Genomic DNA, 22408 nt, shown 5'->3' with positions numbered 1-22408 from the left:
GTCAATTTTGTCAATTTTGACAATTTTGACAATTTTGACAATTTTGTCAATTTTGACAATTTTGACGGTTTTGACAACTCTGACCATTTTGACAGATTTGACAATTTTGTCAATTTTGTCAATCTTGACAATTTTGTCAATTTTGACAATTTGATCATATTACAAATTAGGGCAATTTTGGCCATTTTTACGGTTTTGACAATTTTAACAGTTTTGACAATTTTGTCAATTTTGATAATTTTGACAATTTTGAAAATTTTGTGAATTTTGACAATTTTGACAATATGACCAATTTTGACGGTTTTGACAGTTTTGACAATTTGGTCAATTTTGACAATTTTGACATTTTTGACAATTTTGAGAATTTTGACAATTTTGAGAATTTTGACAATTTTGACAATTTTGACAATTTTGACAATTTCGACAATGTTGAAATTTTTACAAGTGTGACAACTTTGGTCATTTTTACAATATGACAATATGACAATATGACAACTTTGACAATTTTGCCAAATTTGACATGTGTGACAATTTTGACAATTTTAATTATTTTGAAAATTTTGAAAATTTTGACAATTTTGACAATTTTTACGATTTGGTCGATTCTGCCAATTTTGACAATTTTGACAATTTGGACAATTTTTACAATTTTGACAATTTTGACAATTGGCTATTTTTGAAAATTTACACATTTTTGACAATTCAGGCAATTTTGACAATTTTACAATTTTGACAATTTTGACAATTTTGACAAAATACCCAGAATAACTTGAGCGTCGTTGAGCGACCCCTTAGGGTGGACAGATTGAGCTTAAAATAGACAAGTTAAATGTCACCAAATAATTCTTCGTTGTTTTCGACTAGAAACCTCTTCCTGTAGTCCGGACCGGCTATCGTCCAGATTCCTTCTGCACTCCCTCAACACGGTTTCAGCATTCTGAAACAAAACACAAATCACTCCAGGAACTTCCACCGGTCACTTACTCAATCATTTTCCACTGTTTAGTTCTTAAATTCGTATTATAACTTTAATTTAAATAAAATTTTTGAAGGACACAAACAAAAACGCGTGCATCGCCCAAAAGTCATGGCTTACTCCTATGGGCTATTTTTTTTTATTGTTGCGGCGATACTCAGAATTTTGCAAGAATCAGAAATAAAAAATTGTAAAGTGTATTCGAATCATGTTAAATTTCATGATTCAGAACTCTGAAATCATAACAATTTCTTTTTTTCTAAGTTTTGAATCTCGAAATCAGCGGAAGATTTTTTGAAAATGCAAAATGTATTCATTTTAACGAAAAGTTTGAATCTCAGATTCAGAGAAGATCAATTGAAATCAATTTTTCAACGGGTTAACGGCTTTAAACTTTTAAAGTGCACTTTTGCAACCCGCGTCTCTTCAAATCTGAACTCGCGTCTCGTGTCATTGTCTCGACGATGACAGTTCATTCACCAGTTAATTTTTTTTTATCGCTAAAAAAAGGCGGTCAACCTTTGTAGTGCAACTTCATTGCGGAAATTCAGCGATCTGTATCGTCTTCGATCGCAAGAACGAAACACACAACACAACACTCAGATACACTACCAGAAACAAGGAAAAAAACAACACACGCCAAAACCAAACGACCTTCCTTTCACTTTTCGACAAAACTAGACAGGCAAAACCACCCGGCGCAGCAGATCTCAATGAACTCTTTCAAGATTATCGATTCTTTGAGCAAACCTGCATACGGAAAACTGAGAGCAACGGCAGCAGCAGCCCATACTTAATCGGATCGGCCTTCGACAGTCGCCTTTCCTTTTTTTTAACCAAGAATGAGCAGACCACTTTGGGCTTCTGGCAAGAACGCGAGAAAATCTCGAAATACTTCGACCCCGGAAGCCGGAAGTGATTCTTGCATCCAGCATCCAGCCAGCCGCAACAGCATCCCTAGCAAATTACCGATGCAGTTTTATTAACTTTGAATGTTTTCTTTATCTTTTATTTTTCTTTTCCGCGACTTTTGCAACTCTACTGATCAACAAACAATAACCACAAATTATTCACACAAAAAAACACCCACCCGATTCTGCATGAAATGCAACTGTGCAATGCAATGGTTTCTCCCTACCCGCGACTTGCTCTGCCTTACCCTGTTGTTAACTCAAAAAAAAAAACTGAAAAATACGCATAGTGTCTAATGGGTGGATGGTGGGGCCACTACAGCTTCCGGTGCCAGCCAGTTGATCACGGAACGACGGGCCTAGCGATGAGAGTAAGTCGATCTCCGCAGCACACTACAGGAAGTTAGGAAAAATCTCAAACTCCGCCCCCTTTAGGACACAACAGACAGACATCCGCACCCCCACATACACACACTCGAACACCCCTCTTGAAGCTCAAGCCCAAGAGGTTAACATAAGGACAAAAAAACCTCTCACAACCCAAAAACACCTTCCAACCCTGTCAGTGTCAGAAACTATGCTAGGTTTAAAAATGAAAACAAGTTTAAAATTCTACCCTTAAACTTCCTCTAGAACTCTCTCAATCTCTGTCTCTTTCCGTTTGGGTTAAATGTTGGGAAATTCAGGAGCGTCCGGATTTCTCAGTCCAAACCGCCAACCGGAAATAGGCTTCAGATGGGAAGCCAAACTCCAAACCACCGGAGAACTTCCCTAGAGGCCAACCTCCCGAATCTATGACCCGGGATGGAAAGCAACGTCCTGCTGCGACGGACCCAACGACACGATCATCCTCTTGCCCCGAACCAAATCGCTCGAATGTTGGTTGCCTAAAGTCCTGACACAAGAATTCTTAGTTTGCTTCCGACAGTCCCTAAGATCACAACCCCTCCGGTTCCCAATCCACCACAACTTTCCGTTGTAGACGTTAACAATCGACCATCAACCGTAGAAAAATACAAATAAAAACTCTCATCGCGTGTTGTAGGAAAATAACTGAAAACTGTACCTACCTACCTGTAAATTGTAGAAGCCTGGAATGTTGCCAAAAATAAAAACATAAAAGAAAACAATTCCCACCTACGGAAAAAAAGTAACAAACCGCTACCAAAGAACAGTAGACGGCCTCCAATCATCCTGCCCGAATTATCGGTAATATGTAGTTTGAGTAATGCACGATAGTTCTAGCAAATGACGCAAATAAAACTGTAAAATACCAGTTTCCCGATTCATAAACGCTACAAAATACAACGATTATAATTGACCAAGAACAACCAACTACAGCACTGTACAACACCCACACAAAACTAACGATGCACAGTTCCAATAAAACGTACTAATCCAAAAGATATCTGCATGAAAATCAACACCCCCGTGCGGAAACACTGCTGGAAAAGTCCCAAAGCCACACTGTCTGGTGAAAACTTGCTTCCGGCAAACAGTTTATGCACTCGACCTACACTTTTGAAAAGAAGAACAAAACAAAACAAAACGAAATAAATCTAGGTAACGCACAACCAAAAATAATCATATAATTTGAAATCTATAAATAAATTCTTAAAGTTGTTGTTTAAAAGTAGAGGTTCTTAATTAGTTCCATACCTGAAGTCCAAAATATTTGCTTTGAGGAAATCTTGGAAATGTTCGTGTAATCCGGGGTAAGATTGATCACTTTTTTCAATATTTTCGATTATTTTTTCCGATCAAGGGAAATGTGACATGTTTCATATTTTTAAAACCAGTACTGGGCTACTATGATCCAAGAAATATTTAAATAAGGTAGTGTCAAGACAATGTGGTACAAAGAAGGTGATGAACAAACACGCACACTATTACAGAACTCGTTATTCAAAAAGTAAAAAGGTTAAACAAAGCCTAATACTGTATTTGTTTTTACCACTCGTGGAGTGTCCCACCGTTCCCGATAAAAACAAACAAAAATCGTCGCCAGTGTATTGCTACCTCGCTCACTCACACGCTCTCTCGCAACACTGACAAAATTTTCGGGGCAACACCGCCCGATGGCAGTGCAACACCAGGTCAAATCTAGTGCAACACTGTCCGAATAAACAAACAGTTTGACAGCACCTAGTGGTGCACCAGTGCAACACTAGTGCAACACTCGGCATAAACAAATACGGTATAAGTCACTTGCCAGGATGTTTATGTATCCTATAGGCGAGAATCGTAAACAGCAGTTGGCAATGATATTTTTCTCTCTAAGGATATATTGACAGTTCTACATGAACACCACCTTAGCAGGAGGTCTCAGCCCTAACCTCAAACCATGGGAGAACAGAATCGATTTTTGAGAAGGGCGCACGATAAACGCGAATTTCCTGTACTAATATTGACAAATTCGCCCTGTGGAATAGCGACACACAAATGTTCGTGTTTTGATTTTTTTGGGTGTTCAGGGGTGCTAAGTGCATTGATATTTGAATAATGATTATATTTTTTTAATGCCATTGTCGTGATTTTACGAATCTCAATTCAGAGATTCTCCTAAACACGTCTGTCGCTCGCAAGAATAGTCAGTCGACTTTGTTTTGTTTGTTTGTCAAGTGCTGCCAAAATAGCAAATGTTCTCATAGAAATTTATTTTATTTTATTCATCTACAGTGTTGCCGAATACAACTATTATTTTATATTATTCCTAATTAAATTTGATTTATTTTCTGTATATTCTTCATCTCATCCCTACATTCCTTCTCACCTCTATTCTTAATTAAAACTTTTCACACATCAACATTTGTTTTTTTTTTCTTTAGTGTAAAATTTTATTTACCAAATATCCTCAATTTTTATTCCATATTCCACATCTTTATTCTCCATCCTACAAATTTTATTTAATTTCTGCTTATCCTTCATCACATTTCTACATTCCTTCTCAACTCTATTATCAATAGAATCTTTAATTTACCGACTTTAAAAAAAAAATTATATCCCAAATATCCCTCATCTCAATTCTACATTCCATTCTCTGCAAAAGCTTTTCAAATCTTTTTTTTTTTGGCATATTCTTCATTTCATCCGAAAATATTCTTCACAAAAGCCTTCCCAATTTGTGCTTTCTCTGTCGCTCTGCTTTTATTTACCAGAGCCGGAACAATCCGCAAAAAAAACATTCTTAGCAACAGCTTTCTCAAACTGTGCTTTCCTTGTTACTCTGTCTCTGTTTACAAGAGCCGGAATAATTCGATAGTATTCTAAGAAACACCCTGCCCAACCAGAAGGCTTATTCAAAACAAACAATCAGCAGCAGCAGCCTTAAATATCTGCGCTTTCAACGGCAATTCCGTCTTATTTCCACCGGAAGGCCAAATCAAAACAATCAGCAGCAGCAGCCTTAAATATCTGCGCTTCTAACGGCAATTCCTTCTTATTTCCATCGGAAGGCCAAATCAAAACAATCAGCAGCAGCAGCCTTAAATATCTGCGCTTTTCAGGGGCAATTCCGTCTTATTTCCACCGGAAGGCCAAATCAAAACAATCAGCAGCAGCAGCCTTAAATATCTGCGCTTTTCAGGGGCAATTCCGTCTTATTTCCACCGGAAGGCCAAATCAAAACAATCAGCAGCAGCAGCCTTAAATATCTGCGCTTTTCAGGGGCAATTCCCCATGGAAGACTTTGAACTAATTTTAAAGTTTAGCAAATTTGAGTACGGAAAATCCACCATTTTTTGGGGAGAATCTTTCTAGAATAACATGTTTTGAAAGTGGAAAATTTCCAGCAGATTCTCCGAGCTATCAACAAAACAGACAAATTCCCTAGCAATTCACAGATTTTTGGTGACTGTGACGTCGCAGTATATACTAATACTAGAGCAGGGCTTCCTTGACACTACCTTCTTTAGATATTCCTTGCCTATGACCGTAAAACATAGTTGCAGAAATTTATTAGACTACTTTAAATTTGATTTAAAAATAGATTTCGTCGCTGTTTAGAATTTAATGCTTTGGGGTAACATTGATCCAGTCTTTGTTTTAACCAGATTTCTTGCTCATAAATAATACACGCTCCTTTTTTAAAACTGAAAATTAAATAGTTTTGGTTCAAAACAGCACTTCAGGTGCAGCCCTCGACTGGGCAATAGCAAAACTAAGTTCCGATAGGTATGCTCAATACTTTATTTTCAGGGAATTAAAGGACGGTGAGCATTTTTTTTACCCGAATGTTGCTGTTCCGGTAGGTACATTGCATTGCTATTACAGAGCGGTGGAAAGTTTTGACACTCACGATCAAAGAAATCTTCCGGATGTTACTTCCCACGGGAAGTAAACAACATACGAAAGTTTTCGGACATTCCTAGCCGCTCAGTCTCACCATATGATGACAATGACGGACAGAATTTTACGCTGACACGGTGAACATTCCATTAAGAAGTTCCTTCATAGTCTTCCGGTAGTTGTTCCGGAACGGCACAATTTTGCGTCGTGTTTGTTGGTTGCTGTTCCGGTTCGAAGTAAACTCGCTAAGTGTTTTCAGTCCAACAAAGAGAGTTCATTTTTAGTTCATAGGGTCGAACTCAGCTTTGCTCCCTCGCCGAAAAAGAAGGGATCAATTTTGAGTTCGCAGTTCGAACTCCGTTTTGAACCATCGCAAGGAGGAAAAAGGGTACTTAACTTTAAGTTCATAGAATCGCACTATGTTTTGAACCTCGGTTATACTTAATTTTGAGTTAAAACAAAGGAGCGTCTCCTGAGCCGATGTCCGCGAGTTCGAGCCCAAGAGTAAACATCGAACGCAGTAGTACCGGATAAGTTTTTCAATAACGATCCGCCAACTGCAACGTTGATAAAGTCGCGAATGCCATAAAGATGGTAGAACGACTATAATCGAAAAAAAAGGAGCGTGTACAAAAAACCTTCATAATATTTGCAAATGCTAATTTATCAATTGCTAAGGCAGTTCGTAACATTTAGGATATTTTAAACCAAATGAAAAAAAAAAATAAATAAACAAATAAAATAAATAACATAAACAGAAGTAAGAGCAAAACTCGTGGAGAACTAGATTGCCCCTGTTTATAATCAAAAACGCTATTTGTTAACAAATTACGGACCAAGTATGGGAATTCTCGTTCTTTCATTTCTGCGAGTGAGCTACTCTTAGGGATGTGGTGTTCTTCCATTTTCTTCACCAAATTATTAGAAACCTGTCCTTCTGAAATCATCCATATTGACACGGCACCAACATATAGATCTTCACTTGAACATCCGTTGCCACCAAAATGACTCAACAGAATCCTAGAAATTTTTACTGCCTGGATGCAGAAAATACTTTTACCATAATTGATTTTAAACATTATGCTTTGATGCTTTGCGAGGCTTCCTTGTAGTTTGGAAGGTTTCTGTCGTGCTCCTCTTTGGTGTTTCGACAGCCTTCACATCCTTCTAAGATTATCCTTTGTAAGACTTCCTGGAAAATGTCAGGTGCGTTGCACATCCCGAAAGGAAGCCGTACATACCTAACCAGCCAAATTCAGTTTGAAAATAATGGTTTATTAACGACATTAATTTGCATAATGAATCACCTATACCTAAACACGCAAATTTCAGTGAAAAAAATTTTAAATAACGACATTCTGGGTCCAATTCAATATGAAAATAAGCATTCTTCAAGTAAATAGTTGAAAACCACTGAGCTCCATTCAACTTAGCCAAAATATGCTCTAAAGTCGGCATTGCCACCCAGACCCAGAATGTCGTCATTTAACATTTTTTTTTCACTGAATTTGGCATGTTTAGGTATGTGTAATTCACTATGCAAATTAATGTTGTTAATAAACAATTGTTTTCAAACTGAATTTGGCTTATTAGGTATGTACGGCTTCCTTTCGGGATGTGCAACGCACCTGACATTTTTCAGGAAGTATTACAAAGGATCATCCTAAAAGGATGTGAAGGTTGTCAAAACTATCTTGACGACATTCTCGTGTATGGAAAAAACAAAGAGAAGCACGACAGAACCCTTTCCGAAGAACAAGGAAGGCTCGTAGAGCATAATCTTAAAATCAATTATGGTAAAAGTATTTTCTGCAGCCAGGTAGTGAAATTTCTAGGATTCTGTTGAGTAATTTTGGTGGCAACGGATGTTCAAGTGAAGTTTTTATATTTTTGTGTCGTGTTAATCTGGAAGATTTCACCTTTAAAATAATACCATAAAAATTTCATACAATTTTTGAAGTTTTTAGTGGTTCTCGTGAATTTTGACCAGCAAAGAAGTTCTATGATTTGGTAAATAATCAGAAGAATGTTAGAGAAACTATAATTTAAATAATAAACTATAATTAAAATAATTTGAAAAACAGAAATTTATACTGATAGTGTTTTAAAATATGGAAAAGATGTTTTATGATTCGATTTTTGAGAAAAATGAACCAACAGATTCAATTAAATATCAATTTAGTTTGTGATTCAGGAGGTTATTCGCTTAGAAGTCAAATTTGAAGAAAAAAGTGGTTCAACTCTTCGGAATCGTTCTCCAAAAATGTCAAGAAAAGGCAGCCTTATTTGTATATTTTGTAGTTCAGAAAGGTGGAATCTATCCAACGTAAAATTAGAATGGAGTTTTGTGGAGTTTTTTTTAATCTCTAGTTGAAGTTTAACGTATCCCAAGTTTATCACATTTTTTTTCTTTAATAAGGTTTAAAATATGCCTAACAAAAATATGAAAATGAAAGCAAAGCAAAATATAATCGCAATTTTTATTATCTATTGGTCATTCAACGTAAGCAAATCTTGGCGATTTTTTTAAAATATTCAGTCCTTCCTTAACATATCTTTGAGAACTCCTAAAATTGTAAAAATTGTCAAAATTGTCAAAATTGACAAATTGTCAAAAATTTAAGAATTTTTGAAATTGTCAAAATTGTCAAAATTGTCAAAATTTTATTTGACCATTTTGACAATTTTGACAATTTTGACAATTTTTTACAATTTTGACAATTTTGACAATTTTGACAATTTTGACAATTTTGACAATTTTGACAATTTTGACAATTTTGACAATTTTAACAATTTTGACAATTTTGACAATTTTGACAATTTTGACCATTTTGACAATTTTGACAATTTTGACAATTTTGACAATTTTGACAATTTTGACAATTTTGACAATTTGGACAATTTTGACAATTTTGACAATTTTGACAATTTTGACAATTTTGACAATTTTGACAATTTTGACAATTTTAACAATTTTGACAATTTTAACAATTTTGACAATTTTGACAATTTTGACAGTTTTGATAATTTTGACAGTTTTGACAATTTTGACAGTTTTGACAATTTTGACAATTTTGACAATTTTGACCATTTTGACAATTTTGACAATTTTGACAATTTTGACAATTTTGAAAATTTTGAAAATTTTGACAATTTTGACAATTTTGACAATTTTGACAATTTTGACAATTTTGACAATTTTGACAATTTTGACAATTTTGACAATTTTGACAATTTTGAAAATTTTGACAATTTTGACAATTTTGACAATTTTGACAATTTTGACAATTTTGACAATTTTGACAATTTTGACCATTTTGACAATTTTGACAATTTTGACCATTTTAAATTTTTTTACCATTTTGACAATATTGTCAAGATTGTCAAAATTGTCAAAGTTGTCAAAATTGTCGAAATTGTCAAGATTGTCAAAATTGTCTTAATCCTTCATAACAGAAGATTTGAAGGGGCCAAACATCGAAAAAAATGGAGTTGCGATAAATTTAAAGAAAAATCTCGATCTTCCAAATGTATGAATAAGAAATGAAACAATATTTAGAAAGTATGTAGCTTTCATTTGAAATGTACCTTCGTACGTAGTTTTGAGAATTTGATAATGTCAAAATTTCATTTAAATAGAGTTGGCACCTGTCCATTTTTTCAAATTTTTAATTTTTTTAAATCCTATTTTTTTACTCATAAAAGCAACAAAAATCCAATTTTAATAAAAATTTGCTAATCAGCTGAAATGCTTGAATGTAACTCTTGAATTCCGTATTGAGTAGTGTAATATATTACACCTATAGGTTATAGATAATCTAATGAAAAATTTAGTAAAGCGGTGGTTAAAGAAATTGGTGAAATAAAAATTCCCTAATATGTATGATACCATTCAAAAAATTTTTTTTTGCCAAGTGTGAAAAAATACTAATCTGGGTAAGTAACATAGAGTGAAAATAACGGTTTATTCGATGTATTAATCGCAGCGCACTAAAATGGACTGCGCACTCATGACTGTGTTATTTGTGCGAACTTGTACATTCGTGCGACCTGTCAAATCAGTGTAAAATCTGTCGGAGTTCTACACGCTAACCTCTTTTCAGTCAATCTTTGTACGGATAACTGCGACTGCAAAACATTGCACGTAATCCAATTTTCAATGAAAGAGATAATACATAATCATTGGAAAGACCATCGACAGAACTCTGAGTGACGAGAGGAAGGTTCACTTCTACTTTGACTTTGATCAATTCAACCCTTTCAAGTCCTGCGTCTTGGCTTCGTGCCCTGAAAGATCAATCTCATTTTTTTGATGAATTATCTTGTTTGTTGTAGATAGTAGATGCATGTTAAAGGGTCCAAAAATGTACTAAAAAACACTTTTTACTTTGACGTTGGACAATTTTATCAGTGGAAATGACAGACGACTGCAATGAGACCATCATTTTTTGGATGATCCTAGATTGAAATTTTTTATCATCCTTGTGACAAAGTTTTATATTTATTGATTCATTCATTTGACTGGAAGATATACTTCAAATCGACTTTTGTCATGTTTCAAAAAACAATTTCGGCATTCAAAAAGTTCCAAAAACGAAACTAAATTCATCACGCCTCCTGGATTCGGGAAAAAAGGCAAATGTGGATCCAAGATATGGATCAATCTCTTTCATATTCGTGTTTTTTTCTTTCTCTTTCTCGATCTCGCTCTCTTTCTCCCTCTCGGTATTTCTGCTCTCCAAACCCCATGAAATCCACAGATCGGTGCAGCGGGTTGGCTAACGGGACATTATAACTTCCGATGTCAACCAGTCGACTATAGTAACCACCCTAGAACGTTAAGGGTAGGTTTTGAATGTTTATTTTTGTCGTTCTTGTTTTTGTTGTTCACCCATCTATGTATGTATTTAACCCCCTGCCCTGTTCTACTTCCTTTTTTTTTCAAATCGAAATGAACAAAAAGTAGCACAATCCTGTTATGTTGCAGTAGTATTTCAAATTTTAGAGCATTTGTTAAAAAAAACTCGTTTCCAATAGAAAACTCATTACATGACTAAATTTGTAATTAACAATAGATATGCAAATATGTGTGTGTTCAATAACAACCTGAAGCCCCCATTGGTCCTTCACTATTCGGTATTTCGTGGAATCGTCCTTATTTTCTTTTCAGAATCGTTCGAAATTGCTTTTGTTACAATTTAAAAACAAAACCGTCAAAGTGATTGCGTATAAAATTATGTACAGAATTATTTTAAATTAGTAATATCGATTCTCAAAACTATTATTTAGATATTAATTAGTCATGCACCCTTAGTTATACGAGCTTTTTCCATCCCTTAGTTGAATCATGTAAATTTCATAAGAAACTAACCTTTTAAAAAATCTTAACAGAAATAATTCCCACTCCCATTAGAAATTTGTTACCGTAACTAATCCTGCTAACCATTCATAGTTACTACTACTAATCAAGTGCTCTAACAAATGGCCTGAACCTCGACTAACCGCCAACAGTTCTGTTTGGAAGTTTCAATTAGAGATCCATTTCCCTCATAGTTATTTACTAGTTAGTCTTATTGTACACCTCTCCCCCCCAGAAGAATGACATACCAAAGCAAAGCAGATTCTCTTTAGAGTTTTTTGTTGTTATTTTTGCTAAGCATTTTCCAATTTAGATTTATTTGAGTGCAAAGCAACTAATGGTTTTTTTTTGGATAGTTTTTCCCACCACTTTTAAATTTACACCCAAAAACAAAAGTTCTCATTTTTTGGTACTTTTTGCTAACAGTTGTTTTTTTTTTCTTTCTTCTTCGTTTTTCACAAAAAAACAAAACAAACAATATTAAATCCGTCAACTTGAAACATATCACATCACATGGACAACTCCCGCTTTTCCTTGCCTGGATCGATGGATGAAACCAACGACAGATGGTTCATGCGTGTTGGTGGTACTACTTTTCCAAGTTCACGGAATTCTTCGATACGGTGAGTGTTTCCTTTTTTATGTAATTTTTTTTTTCTTCCAATAACCAAGGCAGTCCGTTCCGAAGTTTGCCGATATTGAAGATCTAAGTGTCCTAAATTTTTGGCGAGTCCGAATCAATAGTCGCCGCGATTGAAATGAAAATTAGACATTGAGATGAAATTTCTTCCAAGATGGATGAAATATGAACAGTAGAGCAATTTACTAAATTAGATTTAATGTGGATAACATTGTAGATGAATCAATGAGAACACGAGCGAATAAACGGGCATTAATCTTCAGAAGCTTCCAAGATATATTTTGAAATGAAAATCTTTAAAACACCTAAATTTACCTGTTAATATCAAACGATAAAGAGCTCAGAAAAAAAAAACATAAAAAAACTGCTGTATAAAATTAGTTGAAAACAAAACAATTTTAGGTTTTGACGATTTTGTTCAAATTATCGATTCCATAGAAATAGTTATTTATGTAACGAGTTGTAAAAAGTGGAAGTGTAGTCGTGAATTTATCCAACAAAACTTGCCAAGTAGGATAATTACGTGGAGAGCTGAAAAAATTGACTTTTGCAACGGGTTGCATACACTGTTTTGAAAACTGTATCGAAAAGGTTCCAAGTAGGCCTTGCTCGGGTGCGCACATGTTTTTTTTTGTTTTCTCGCTGTGCTGCATTTTTTGGAGTTTTTTCTCTCTCGTAAAAAATATTTGTGGTTTGAGAAATGTTTTAAGGCAGAATTATCAAAAAAAAAAAATCGAAGAATTAATTATCGTGTCAAGAAGAGCTGATGTGTTAAGTGGAATAAAAAAGAACTCGACTGATTTGTGGCTGGAAAATTGATGAATGCAAGCAAAAATGGATGCCATAATGCCACACTTCTCTTAGTCAAAGCCTACTGGATGATTATCTTAAAGGCAACTGTTAGATTAAAACACAGTCTATACGCAAGACCAGATGGCATTCCCGCCACTTTCGTTAAGCGTTACATCATTTGCTGATTCCCGTTTAACGAATTTTTCAAGCGTCGCCTAATAATTCTACCTTTGATTCTATCTGGAAAGAAGCCTTCATGTTCCCAGTCCACAAAAAGGCGACTTGAAAAACTATCACGGAATTCAAGCTCTATGTGCGACCGCTTAACTGTTTGAGCTTGTCGTCTTGGATCCCATCTTCCTGTTTCAAAAGACAACTTAGCTATGGGATCCTAAACCGATTTCATCTACACTGACTATTAGCTGCATTCGAAAAGGTGAATTACGGAGTATCAATCGCTAAACTCGAACGCATTTTTGAAATCTGTGTGTCTTTATTAAACTGGTCCTGCAGTTATCTGGCAGAAAGGAAGCTCACAGCCCGTTTGAATGTCTCTATATCCGATCAAAGAACTGCTTCGTCCGGTGTGCCTTAAGGAAACCGTTTAGGCCCAATCATCTTTCTACTATATTTTAACGATGTGCTGTTGCTACTTAGCGGACCCAAACTAGCATATGCTGATGATCTGAAACTGTACTATCCCATCAACGACTTTGGAGCAAGGTTGCCGTAAAAAAATATGTGGTTTTGACAAAAAAGTTTCTCGAATTCTGTGTTTTTGCTCAAAATTTTATGACAATATTCTGTGATTTTTAGTTAAACTTTCTGACGTTATTACTATTAGTAATGCTACACTACGCAAAATATGAAGAAATGTGGAAAAAGGGATCAATTTTATTGCAGTTCTACTTTTGATAGGCACTAATCTGTGGGTAAGCATCTTTTAGTGATTATATTTACTCTAAGAGCAAGTTCACTGGTCTTGGGAAAAAGTGGTAGAAATTTTGGCATTTTGAAAATTTTACCATGCAAAAACGTTTTGAAGATCTTTGGGTGTTGTATTTTTTTATAGCACTGTTTCCATTTCAGCCGTACGTGATAGAAAAATTGCTATTTTTGCATCACAGCATGCGAAACTACAACACGTGTTGTTAAAAAACTTGAAGGCCACAGATCCTGAAAATGTTTTGCATGGCAAAATTTTCAAAATGTGCCAAAAGTGACAAAATTTCTTCCACTTTTTCCCAACACCAGTGAACTTGCTCTAACATGTTACTCCTAAAGCTTTCCAAACTGGTAAATGTTATTCTTGTTCTAAAAACATGGAAAGATTTTTCAAAATTTACGAGCTTTGAAAAATCAAAAAGCAGCTTTCTTAGACAACAAGTGAATTATTATTTTTGCACATTTGATAGTTTTTATTCCGAAACATGTTTTTTAATGTATTTTCTAAAAATCATACATATTTGAGTTACGTTACATGATTTTTAATACTATAAATTTTAGGAGTTTTTTTTTCGAATCGACAAAAAATATATAACCAAAAAAGATAAAAATTTCTCGATAAGATATGTTCGAGAGTAACAATTTGTAATATGCTCTTTTTATCGGCAAATTCGAGCTTTACTTATGATCACAGCGAAAAAAAGGAGGCCATGATTCGTTGGCAACCCAAGTAACAATTTTAGCTTTATTATGGTCAGCAAAATATCGTTTGGACTATCGCATTAATCTTCATAAAAAGCTAAAGCGCATTCTATAACATCACCTGGACTCTAATAAAGCCAAAATCAGGCTATTTGGCCGTACCCTAGAAACGTCATCAAGACATATAATTGTTGGTCATCAATATTGGTCACCAAAGCTTTTAAAAAGCTATTATAAAACATGTTAGAAATTTTTTTTTTTTTTTCGGTTCTGTCAGTTCTCGGAGTTTTTTTTTTATTTTTTCCAGCAACCATAATGGTTGATGAATGATGATTGCATTATTCAGATATGATCTGGTATAATTAATAGCTAAAAAAAACCAATGTTTTAACCATATATTGAGCGTCTTTTCTACTGCCAGTCAAGATTTTAGGTAAAATGTATATGAAATAGTATCTTAAAATAAATGCGCCTCGTCAAATCTGATGGTCAATCATGATGGAATTGATGGAAAAAGGCCTGAAAAAATATTTTCCATTGCTTGCATTGTGAATCCATCAACATGGCGTCATTTTGTGCCCTTCGGTTTGGCAACCAACATGGCGTGAGTTAATTCATAGTTTTATTATGGTTTAATGATGACCCCAAAAAAGCTACGATTTGACGTTTCTCTCGCGAGCCAACCAATTACACGCTAAGGTTGAGTTCCTCATTTCTGAGTTGTTAATCATTAGTACAGTAAATGAGGACAGACTTTTTGAATGAAAAGGGATTGGTTTTGAATGACCCGTGGAATGAATCATGAGTTGAAGTCAAATTTCGTTGTCTGACGCCATCTTGAAATCCAAGATGGCGGCTTCCGCTGAACTTTAAAATGGTGTAAATGACTTGAAATCGCATGAAACCCCAACAAAATGGGTATCGGGTGAAAGGGCTAAACGAGTAGAAGTTGAATTTCGCTATCAGACGCCATCTTGAAATCCAAGATGGCGGCATCCACTTAACTTTTAATACTTAATGCTGACAAAAAGTCGCATTAAACCACCACTATACGGGTATTTGGTGAAAGGGCTAAACTAGAAGTCGATTTTTTTTCTTTCCGACGCCATTTTGAAATCCAAGATGGCAGCTTCCACTGAATTTAAAATGCTGTTAATCAATGAAAATCGCGTGAATACAATTTTTTTTCACGTAATACTACATTAAAACTACTATTTTAAGACAATTTAGATCATTTTAAATCACTTTTATTATTTTTCCATTATGTTTCTAATGCATTTAGAACTTTTCTTGTTTTGTTTATAGTTTTTGTTTTTTTTTTTGCCATTTATGTCATTCTATTATTCCTATCATGCTATTATGTTCAAATTGTATTGGTCTTATTCTAGCGAAAACTATAAGATTATGTTGTTTCTGTTAACCATCTGATTTAGGCACATGTGCCAAATTCGATGTTGCCAAAATCGAATGTTGCCAAAAACGAACGGGGTCTGTATTGTGGTGGTTTTTGTGGGATTTTCAGTCACTTACAGATTTTCAGAGAAACGCGAAAAGAGAAATTTGACTTCTATCATTTAGCCTTAGCACCCAATACAATATATTTGGGAGTTTCATGCTATTTTCATTCATTTACAGTATTTTTAAGTTCAGCTGAAGCCACCATCTTGGATTTCAAGATAGCGTCAGAATGCAAAAATTAAATTTTTATTGCTTATCCCAATTGACAAACACCTATATTTTGAAGGTTTCATTGGATATTCAATGATTTAGAGCATTTTTAAAGTTTATAGAAAGCTATCATCTTGGATTTCAAGATGGCGTAAGATAGCAATATTCGACTTCTACTCGTTAAGCCCTTTCGCCCACTACCACCTGGGTTTCATGTCATTTTAAGTCATTCACTACATTTTAAAGTTTAGCGGAAGCCGCCATCTTGGATTTCAAGATGGCGTCAGATAGCGAAATTCAACTTCTACCGGTTGATTTCTTTCAACTTATACCCCTTTAATATAGGTTTTATGCGATTTTCAGTCATTTACAGTATTTTCAAGTTGAGTGGTACCCGCCATCTTGGATTTAAGATGGCGACGGGCAACGAAATTTGACTTCTACTCGTTTATTACTTTCACCTAATAACCATATTGTGAAGGTTTCACGATATTTTCAGTAATTTACAGCTTTGAAAATAAAAGCGGAAGCCGCCATCTTGAATTAATGATGGCGTCAAGCAACATTTTTTTTCCTACTATTTGGGCCCTTCCACTCAATACTCATATTGTAAAGAAATTCATACCACTTTCGGTGATTTCAAGTTTTCAAAGATGTATTTTTTTAATTTTAACTCAAAACCAACACGCATAATTTACCAAAAATGTGTAAAAATGGGAGTTCCAATTCAAATATGTGCTATCTTATCTGAGCGTGTCCTGTTTTGACATCTTGATCGAGAACTGTCACTAAGTTTTATGGCGGTTTAATAATCATGCACTGAGTGCTATTACAGAACATGCAAAAGAAAGCTTGGAGCAAACTTCTTGGTTTATGTTTTATTATAGTTTAAAAAGAGCATTCATAACTCTTTCAAAATAACTAAAACAGTATGTTTAATAAAAGTTTTATTAGCGTTTTCAAAACCATCTGAAAACATATGGTCGAAAAAAAATTATAAGCATTCTGCATTACTATAATAAAACCGCCATAAAACGACCTGCACAAAAAAATGCCATAATTAAACCATAATAAAACTTCCTAATGCTAGTTGGCATAATCTGTGTTACTTGGGAACGGACGCGTTTTATTTACACTACGTCGGGGAAAATTTTATTTTTAATTTTCTAGTGATGAAATTGCTCCGAAACTTGAAAAAATTTCCAAATGTGCCAATCATTAAAAGTGATCGTTTTCCTTAGGCGCTGTGTAGAGCGGGAATCCATCAAAAGCTGACTAGAAAGTTGAATCGATCAACGACTATCAGGGCCCAAAGATCATTTGGTTTTACACCCAGCCGTGAAGAGAAAAATACTTCCTTTCAGAAATCACCGGAAGTTCCGAAAATTTAGAGGGGAATAAGTGTTATTTCATAAAAAGAATTGCAGACCGGTAGCTGCAGAAACGGAGTGTTTACACATTGAATTTAAATTTTATTCTCGTGTGGAAGTCTGGGGTTGTTGAGGAAAGCGCGTTTTATGACAAATGTTTGGGAGCGCTGTGTGAAAGTTTAAAAGTAATTTTGTTCCTCGAAAGTAACATTCTAAAATAATTGTTGAAAGTCTCGAACGAATTGGGAGAAATCGGTTCTGATGTGTTTTGTTTGGCATTAATGTGGTCTACGCAAATGTATTTTTTCTGCGCTCGGCATGCTATGATGAAGTATTTTTTTTCCTACGATTTACATGTAACTATCAGAATCATTATTAGGTTAAATGATTCTAAAGATTTATTTATTTATTTATTTGGTGTTCCGTCTCACGACATAACCTGATGAACATTATTCCTTTTTTTTCACTTGGTTCATAGCAACCGTTTTCCAACTTTTCGGGCATCCCACCTTCGCACGCTCCACTTGATCTAACCACCTCGCTCGTTGCGCCCCTGCTCGTCTCGTTCCTACCGGATTGGCAGCGAACACCTGTCTTGCAGGACAGTCGTTCATACTTGCAACATGTCCTGCCCAGCGAATCCGTCCAGCCTTCACCACCTTCTGGATACTGGGTTCGCCGTAGAGTCGCGCGAGCTCGTGGTTCATCCTTCGCCTCCACACTCCGTTCTCCTATACGCCGCAAAAAATGGTTTTTAACACTCGTCGCTCGAATACTCCGAGTTTGCGCAGGTCCTCCTCGAGCAATATCCACGTCTCGTGCCCGTGCATTTCCAAATATGTCGGCTAAATAAGGACTAACTTGAGTGATTTTCATTCATGAACTTCGAAATTTTGTGAACAAATGTTAAGTTTTCTTGATAATTCCAATAAATGTTAAAAGTCTGAACTGCTTGAATTTTCGAAAAAATAATCAATTCTTACCGTCTTGATGTCAAAATTAGTGTACAGCAGTAGCATGGATTCGAAGATTCAAATTTTTGGATTAGGCTTGATTGTCAGGTTTGACTTAGGGATGACGATTGTTTTTTCCTCAGAATCAATTTCGAACGGATTGTTTTTCCCACTCGGTGGAACAATCGATTGTTTTTTGTTGAGCTCGTGGCCACAACAAGATATGCATGATCTCCCTTTCTCTCTCCCGATCATTACACGTCAATTGATGTGATCTACCTACAATTTCCTATCGCTAATTGAGTATGCTAATGGGGTGGTCGGCCAAATACCGCCTAATGACAGACTGCTACAACCATTCTTGGGGAACAGGATCATCCCCAGCCAGGCCAGTTGAGTTGCGTATCCACAAGGCCTACAAGACACCTGCCTGACACGATAGCCACGACAGCGATTAGCCGATCAATGAATGTGAATTATTCGATTTCTGGCCTCCAATCAAAACAACTCCCCCTTTCTCAGTTGTTCCTCATTAGCATAACTCTGTCCTGGAGGGAAGTTTGTAGGTAGTTGATTGGATAATGTGGGGAAGCTGGAGCTGAAGCCGGTTCGAAAGTGTTTGTGTCCCGGTTCCGAAGTTAAAAAATTCATGGGAAGGCAAACCGATCTGCTCCGATATGTTCCTAATCCGGAGGAGAGTATTTTCTGTCAATTAATCTACAGGAAAGCCGGATCGGTAATCCCACATTCTAATTACACACCGGCATAAGTATACACTCCCCGATTTCGAACCGGTAGCCAAGAGCCGACTTTGACAGAGCCAATAAATTCCTAATAAAAACATGGCAGATAAAACTTGACAATGGGACCGCAACAAAAAAAAAATTACAACTACTCAAAGTGGACAGTAATTACAGCTCATAAAAGTCTTGCTCCAATAAGGAACGAGGCATTGATTTATTATGAATTTTGTTTTCTTTGCTCCACCTTAGCGCGTCGGCGTCAGCAGAAGGACAAACAAACAAAATCCGAAACCGTTTGTTTCCAAACTTTATTTCGCTTCGCTGCAATGTCAAACTCGATTGCAGGTTTGCAATTTTTTTCTTTTCGTTAGTTGAAGTTAAGTGCCACTTTTATTATTTTTTTTTTGTTCTACACTAGTCATAACAACGCGAACGGTGGTCGGTTAAGTCGTTTTATTTTACTGTGGCACGAACAAATCATTCAACCCACCGCTACTGTTGGATTCAGACTTCAAGGTGTTGACAAATTACGATATGAGAACGAAACATTTATTCGCAAATTTTCACGACAATTGAATTTTTCGATTTTATTTTTGATCATAGGTAACATCTCAAACAAAAATGTAAACAAATTAAACGTGAAACAGCTACTTATCTGAATTTCCTGGACCAAGATGTATTTGGCAATCGGTACTTTTCTGCCAATCACAGCAATCATTGCATTCCATGGCTGCAGATTTCCGCCCAGCAGTTGGAGAATTTGCATTTTTCTTGTTATGGGAGTTTAACACGGAGTGTCATTCTTCCCGGAACATTTGCAGGCATTTGTTCCAAAATAAGTCCCTTTCTCGACAAATTCAATAATGTAGTAAAATTTCATATGAGGAACAAGCCTGAATTATGATAGTAAACAAATCTTCTTCTTGTATCGTCACATTTTTCACTCAGGCAAAAAATGTTGTTTCAATAACAAGTCACTTTCAATTAGAGATATTATGCAATTACACCATCATTTGAATAAAAAAAAAACCCGAGATGCATTTCCGCTTCTAGTCTTCTATATGTATTATTTTTTCTTTTGCTTCTACAACTTTATCACATTGAATAAACACGACCAAACGACGACTGCTTAAAAGTTTAAATTTCCACAAAATTTCCACGGAAGGAGAAATAAAAAACGCGTGCGCTGTCATCAAGGCAACGCCTACTTCCATTTTGATCATGGGTTCAGGTAATTTCGAAAAAAAATTCACATCATTACGACACCTATTTGAACAAGTTCACTGGTGTTGGGAAAAAGTGGTAGAAATTTTGTCACTTTTTGCACATTTTGAAAATTTTGCCATGCAAAAACATTTTCAAGCTCTGTGGTCTTCAAGTTTTTTTACAACACGTGTTGTAGTTTCGCATGCTGTGATGCAAAAATAGCAATATTTCTATCACATACGGCTGAAATGGAAACAGTGTTGTAAAAAAATACAACGCCCAAAGATCTTGAAAACAATTTTGCATGGTAAAATTTTCAAAATGTCAATATTTCTACCACTTTTTCCCAACACCAGTGAACTTGCTCTTAGAATTAAAAAAAAACATCAACCCCAAGCGAATATCAATCTTCTTCGATTGCCCACCGGTTTCGTTTCGAATCAAAGGTCAAAACGTGTCAGGATAAAGTGTACGATTTGTACGGCACGGTTGCAAAACGGTGAGCTTCGGAAGGTTTTCGACAACATAAACAAACCGAACGAACACTCTTTGCAGAACAGAATAAACACTGACCTGACAGTGTGTCAGCAAACTCATCACACTTTCGATCAATTACCCACTTCCGGGACGCTGCCTAATCATTTTGAACATTTGCGTTCAAACCAGCTTCGAAAGTCAACCCAACCTTTCGTCGCAAATCTCTAAATTCTAATCTATATTTACTGATTTTCTGCGCTTTCATTCTGAATTCCAAACATGGATAGGAAAAATCGAAAATAAGCCTTTTACTTCCTCAATGAAAGTTACAGGATTGAATCATTCTAGTGGGGATCAACATTACAAATACGAATGATGAAGTGCTAACACACTCTACAAATTAGCATCTTCACGCGAAGTAAACCGTTTGTTTGGTTGTCGGTTTTGAAAAACAAAATGGAAATTCAGTAAATGAAAAGTTCTCAGTTTTGATTATTATCGATTCCTCGATGCTTGATTTGTCAGGATGAGACCATGTCAGCTGACGTCTTACTACTATCGATTGCTCAAAATGCTCAAACTAGAACCATTGTCAATTATATGTTCTCCCCATCACTGCTTCAAATATCATATTATTTTTCGAGAAAAGAAATAAGATTGATGTATGTAATTGTTAGAATGAATAGCAAAAAAAATACCTAAACCAAATCAAGAAATTTCTTAAATCTAGACACAATGTTATTATTCAAAAATTAAAAAAAAAATTGGTTGAATCGGTAAAATATTAAAAAAATATCGTTAATCTACTGAAAATCTAATAAATTGAATAAATCGATAGAATTCAATCGATTAATTTGGAGAAATCTATGAAATACTAGCTGACCCGGGGTGTGCTTTGCAGACTGCCGCTGGATGGCCAGCGAATCGGGAAAACCGGGAAAAAACCGGGAATTGAAAATAGCACCGGGAAAACTGGAATCTTACCGGGAATTTGACATCAAAACCGGGAAAAAACCTTATGCAGTGCAAACCACTTTTTCTATATAAATCCTACATATAGAAAAGGTTGATGCTAATCAAAAGTAAATTTTTATGAAAAATTCGACCTAGACGTTAATTGTATTTCTTTGACAAAAATACGACATGGGAATAGTTTATGCGTGTTTCCATTCTTCAATGTTCGCTTTTCCACCGAATGTTAGAAATTAAAGCCACAATTGTTCGAAATTCTAATTTCAGAATCCAAATTTTGGATTCAGAATTGATATTAAAAAAAAATATCAAAAATTCAGGCTCAGTATAGTATTTCAAATTTAGATTCTGAATACAGATTTCATCCAGAAATCAGAATAAGAAGATCGAATTAAGTTCTCAGTCTT

General features: G+C 35.4%; 1 protein-coding gene across 2 annotated transcripts in view; it reads left to right on the top strand.

Annotated features, from left to right (window-relative positions):
- LOC129744159 (elongation of very long chain fatty acids protein AAEL008004-like) overlaps window positions 1-22408 on the top strand; it is a 558472-nt gene that overhangs the window by 4597 nt on the left and 531467 nt on the right. The window contains exons 2-3 of one of the 2 annotated variants that reach the window (XM_055736566.1): window positions 10935-11018; window positions 12100-12156. In XM_055736566.1, coding sequence (XP_055592541.1) covers window positions 10935-11018; window positions 12100-12156 — 141 coding nt within the window. Of the gene's footprint in view, window positions 1-2177; window positions 2259-10934; window positions 11019-12099; window positions 12157-22408 lie in introns of both variants that reach the window. The other variant, XM_055736575.1, reaches the window with a different exon arrangement.

The sequence above is a fragment of the Uranotaenia lowii genome, chromosome 1, assembly GCF_029784155.1.
Source record: "Uranotaenia lowii strain MFRU-FL chromosome 1, ASM2978415v1, whole genome shotgun sequence".
NCBI lineage: Eukaryota > Metazoa > Arthropoda > Insecta > Diptera > Culicidae > Uranotaenia > Uranotaenia lowii.
Note: the sequence above shows the minus strand (reverse complement) of the source record. Positions and strands in the feature narration are given on the sequence as shown.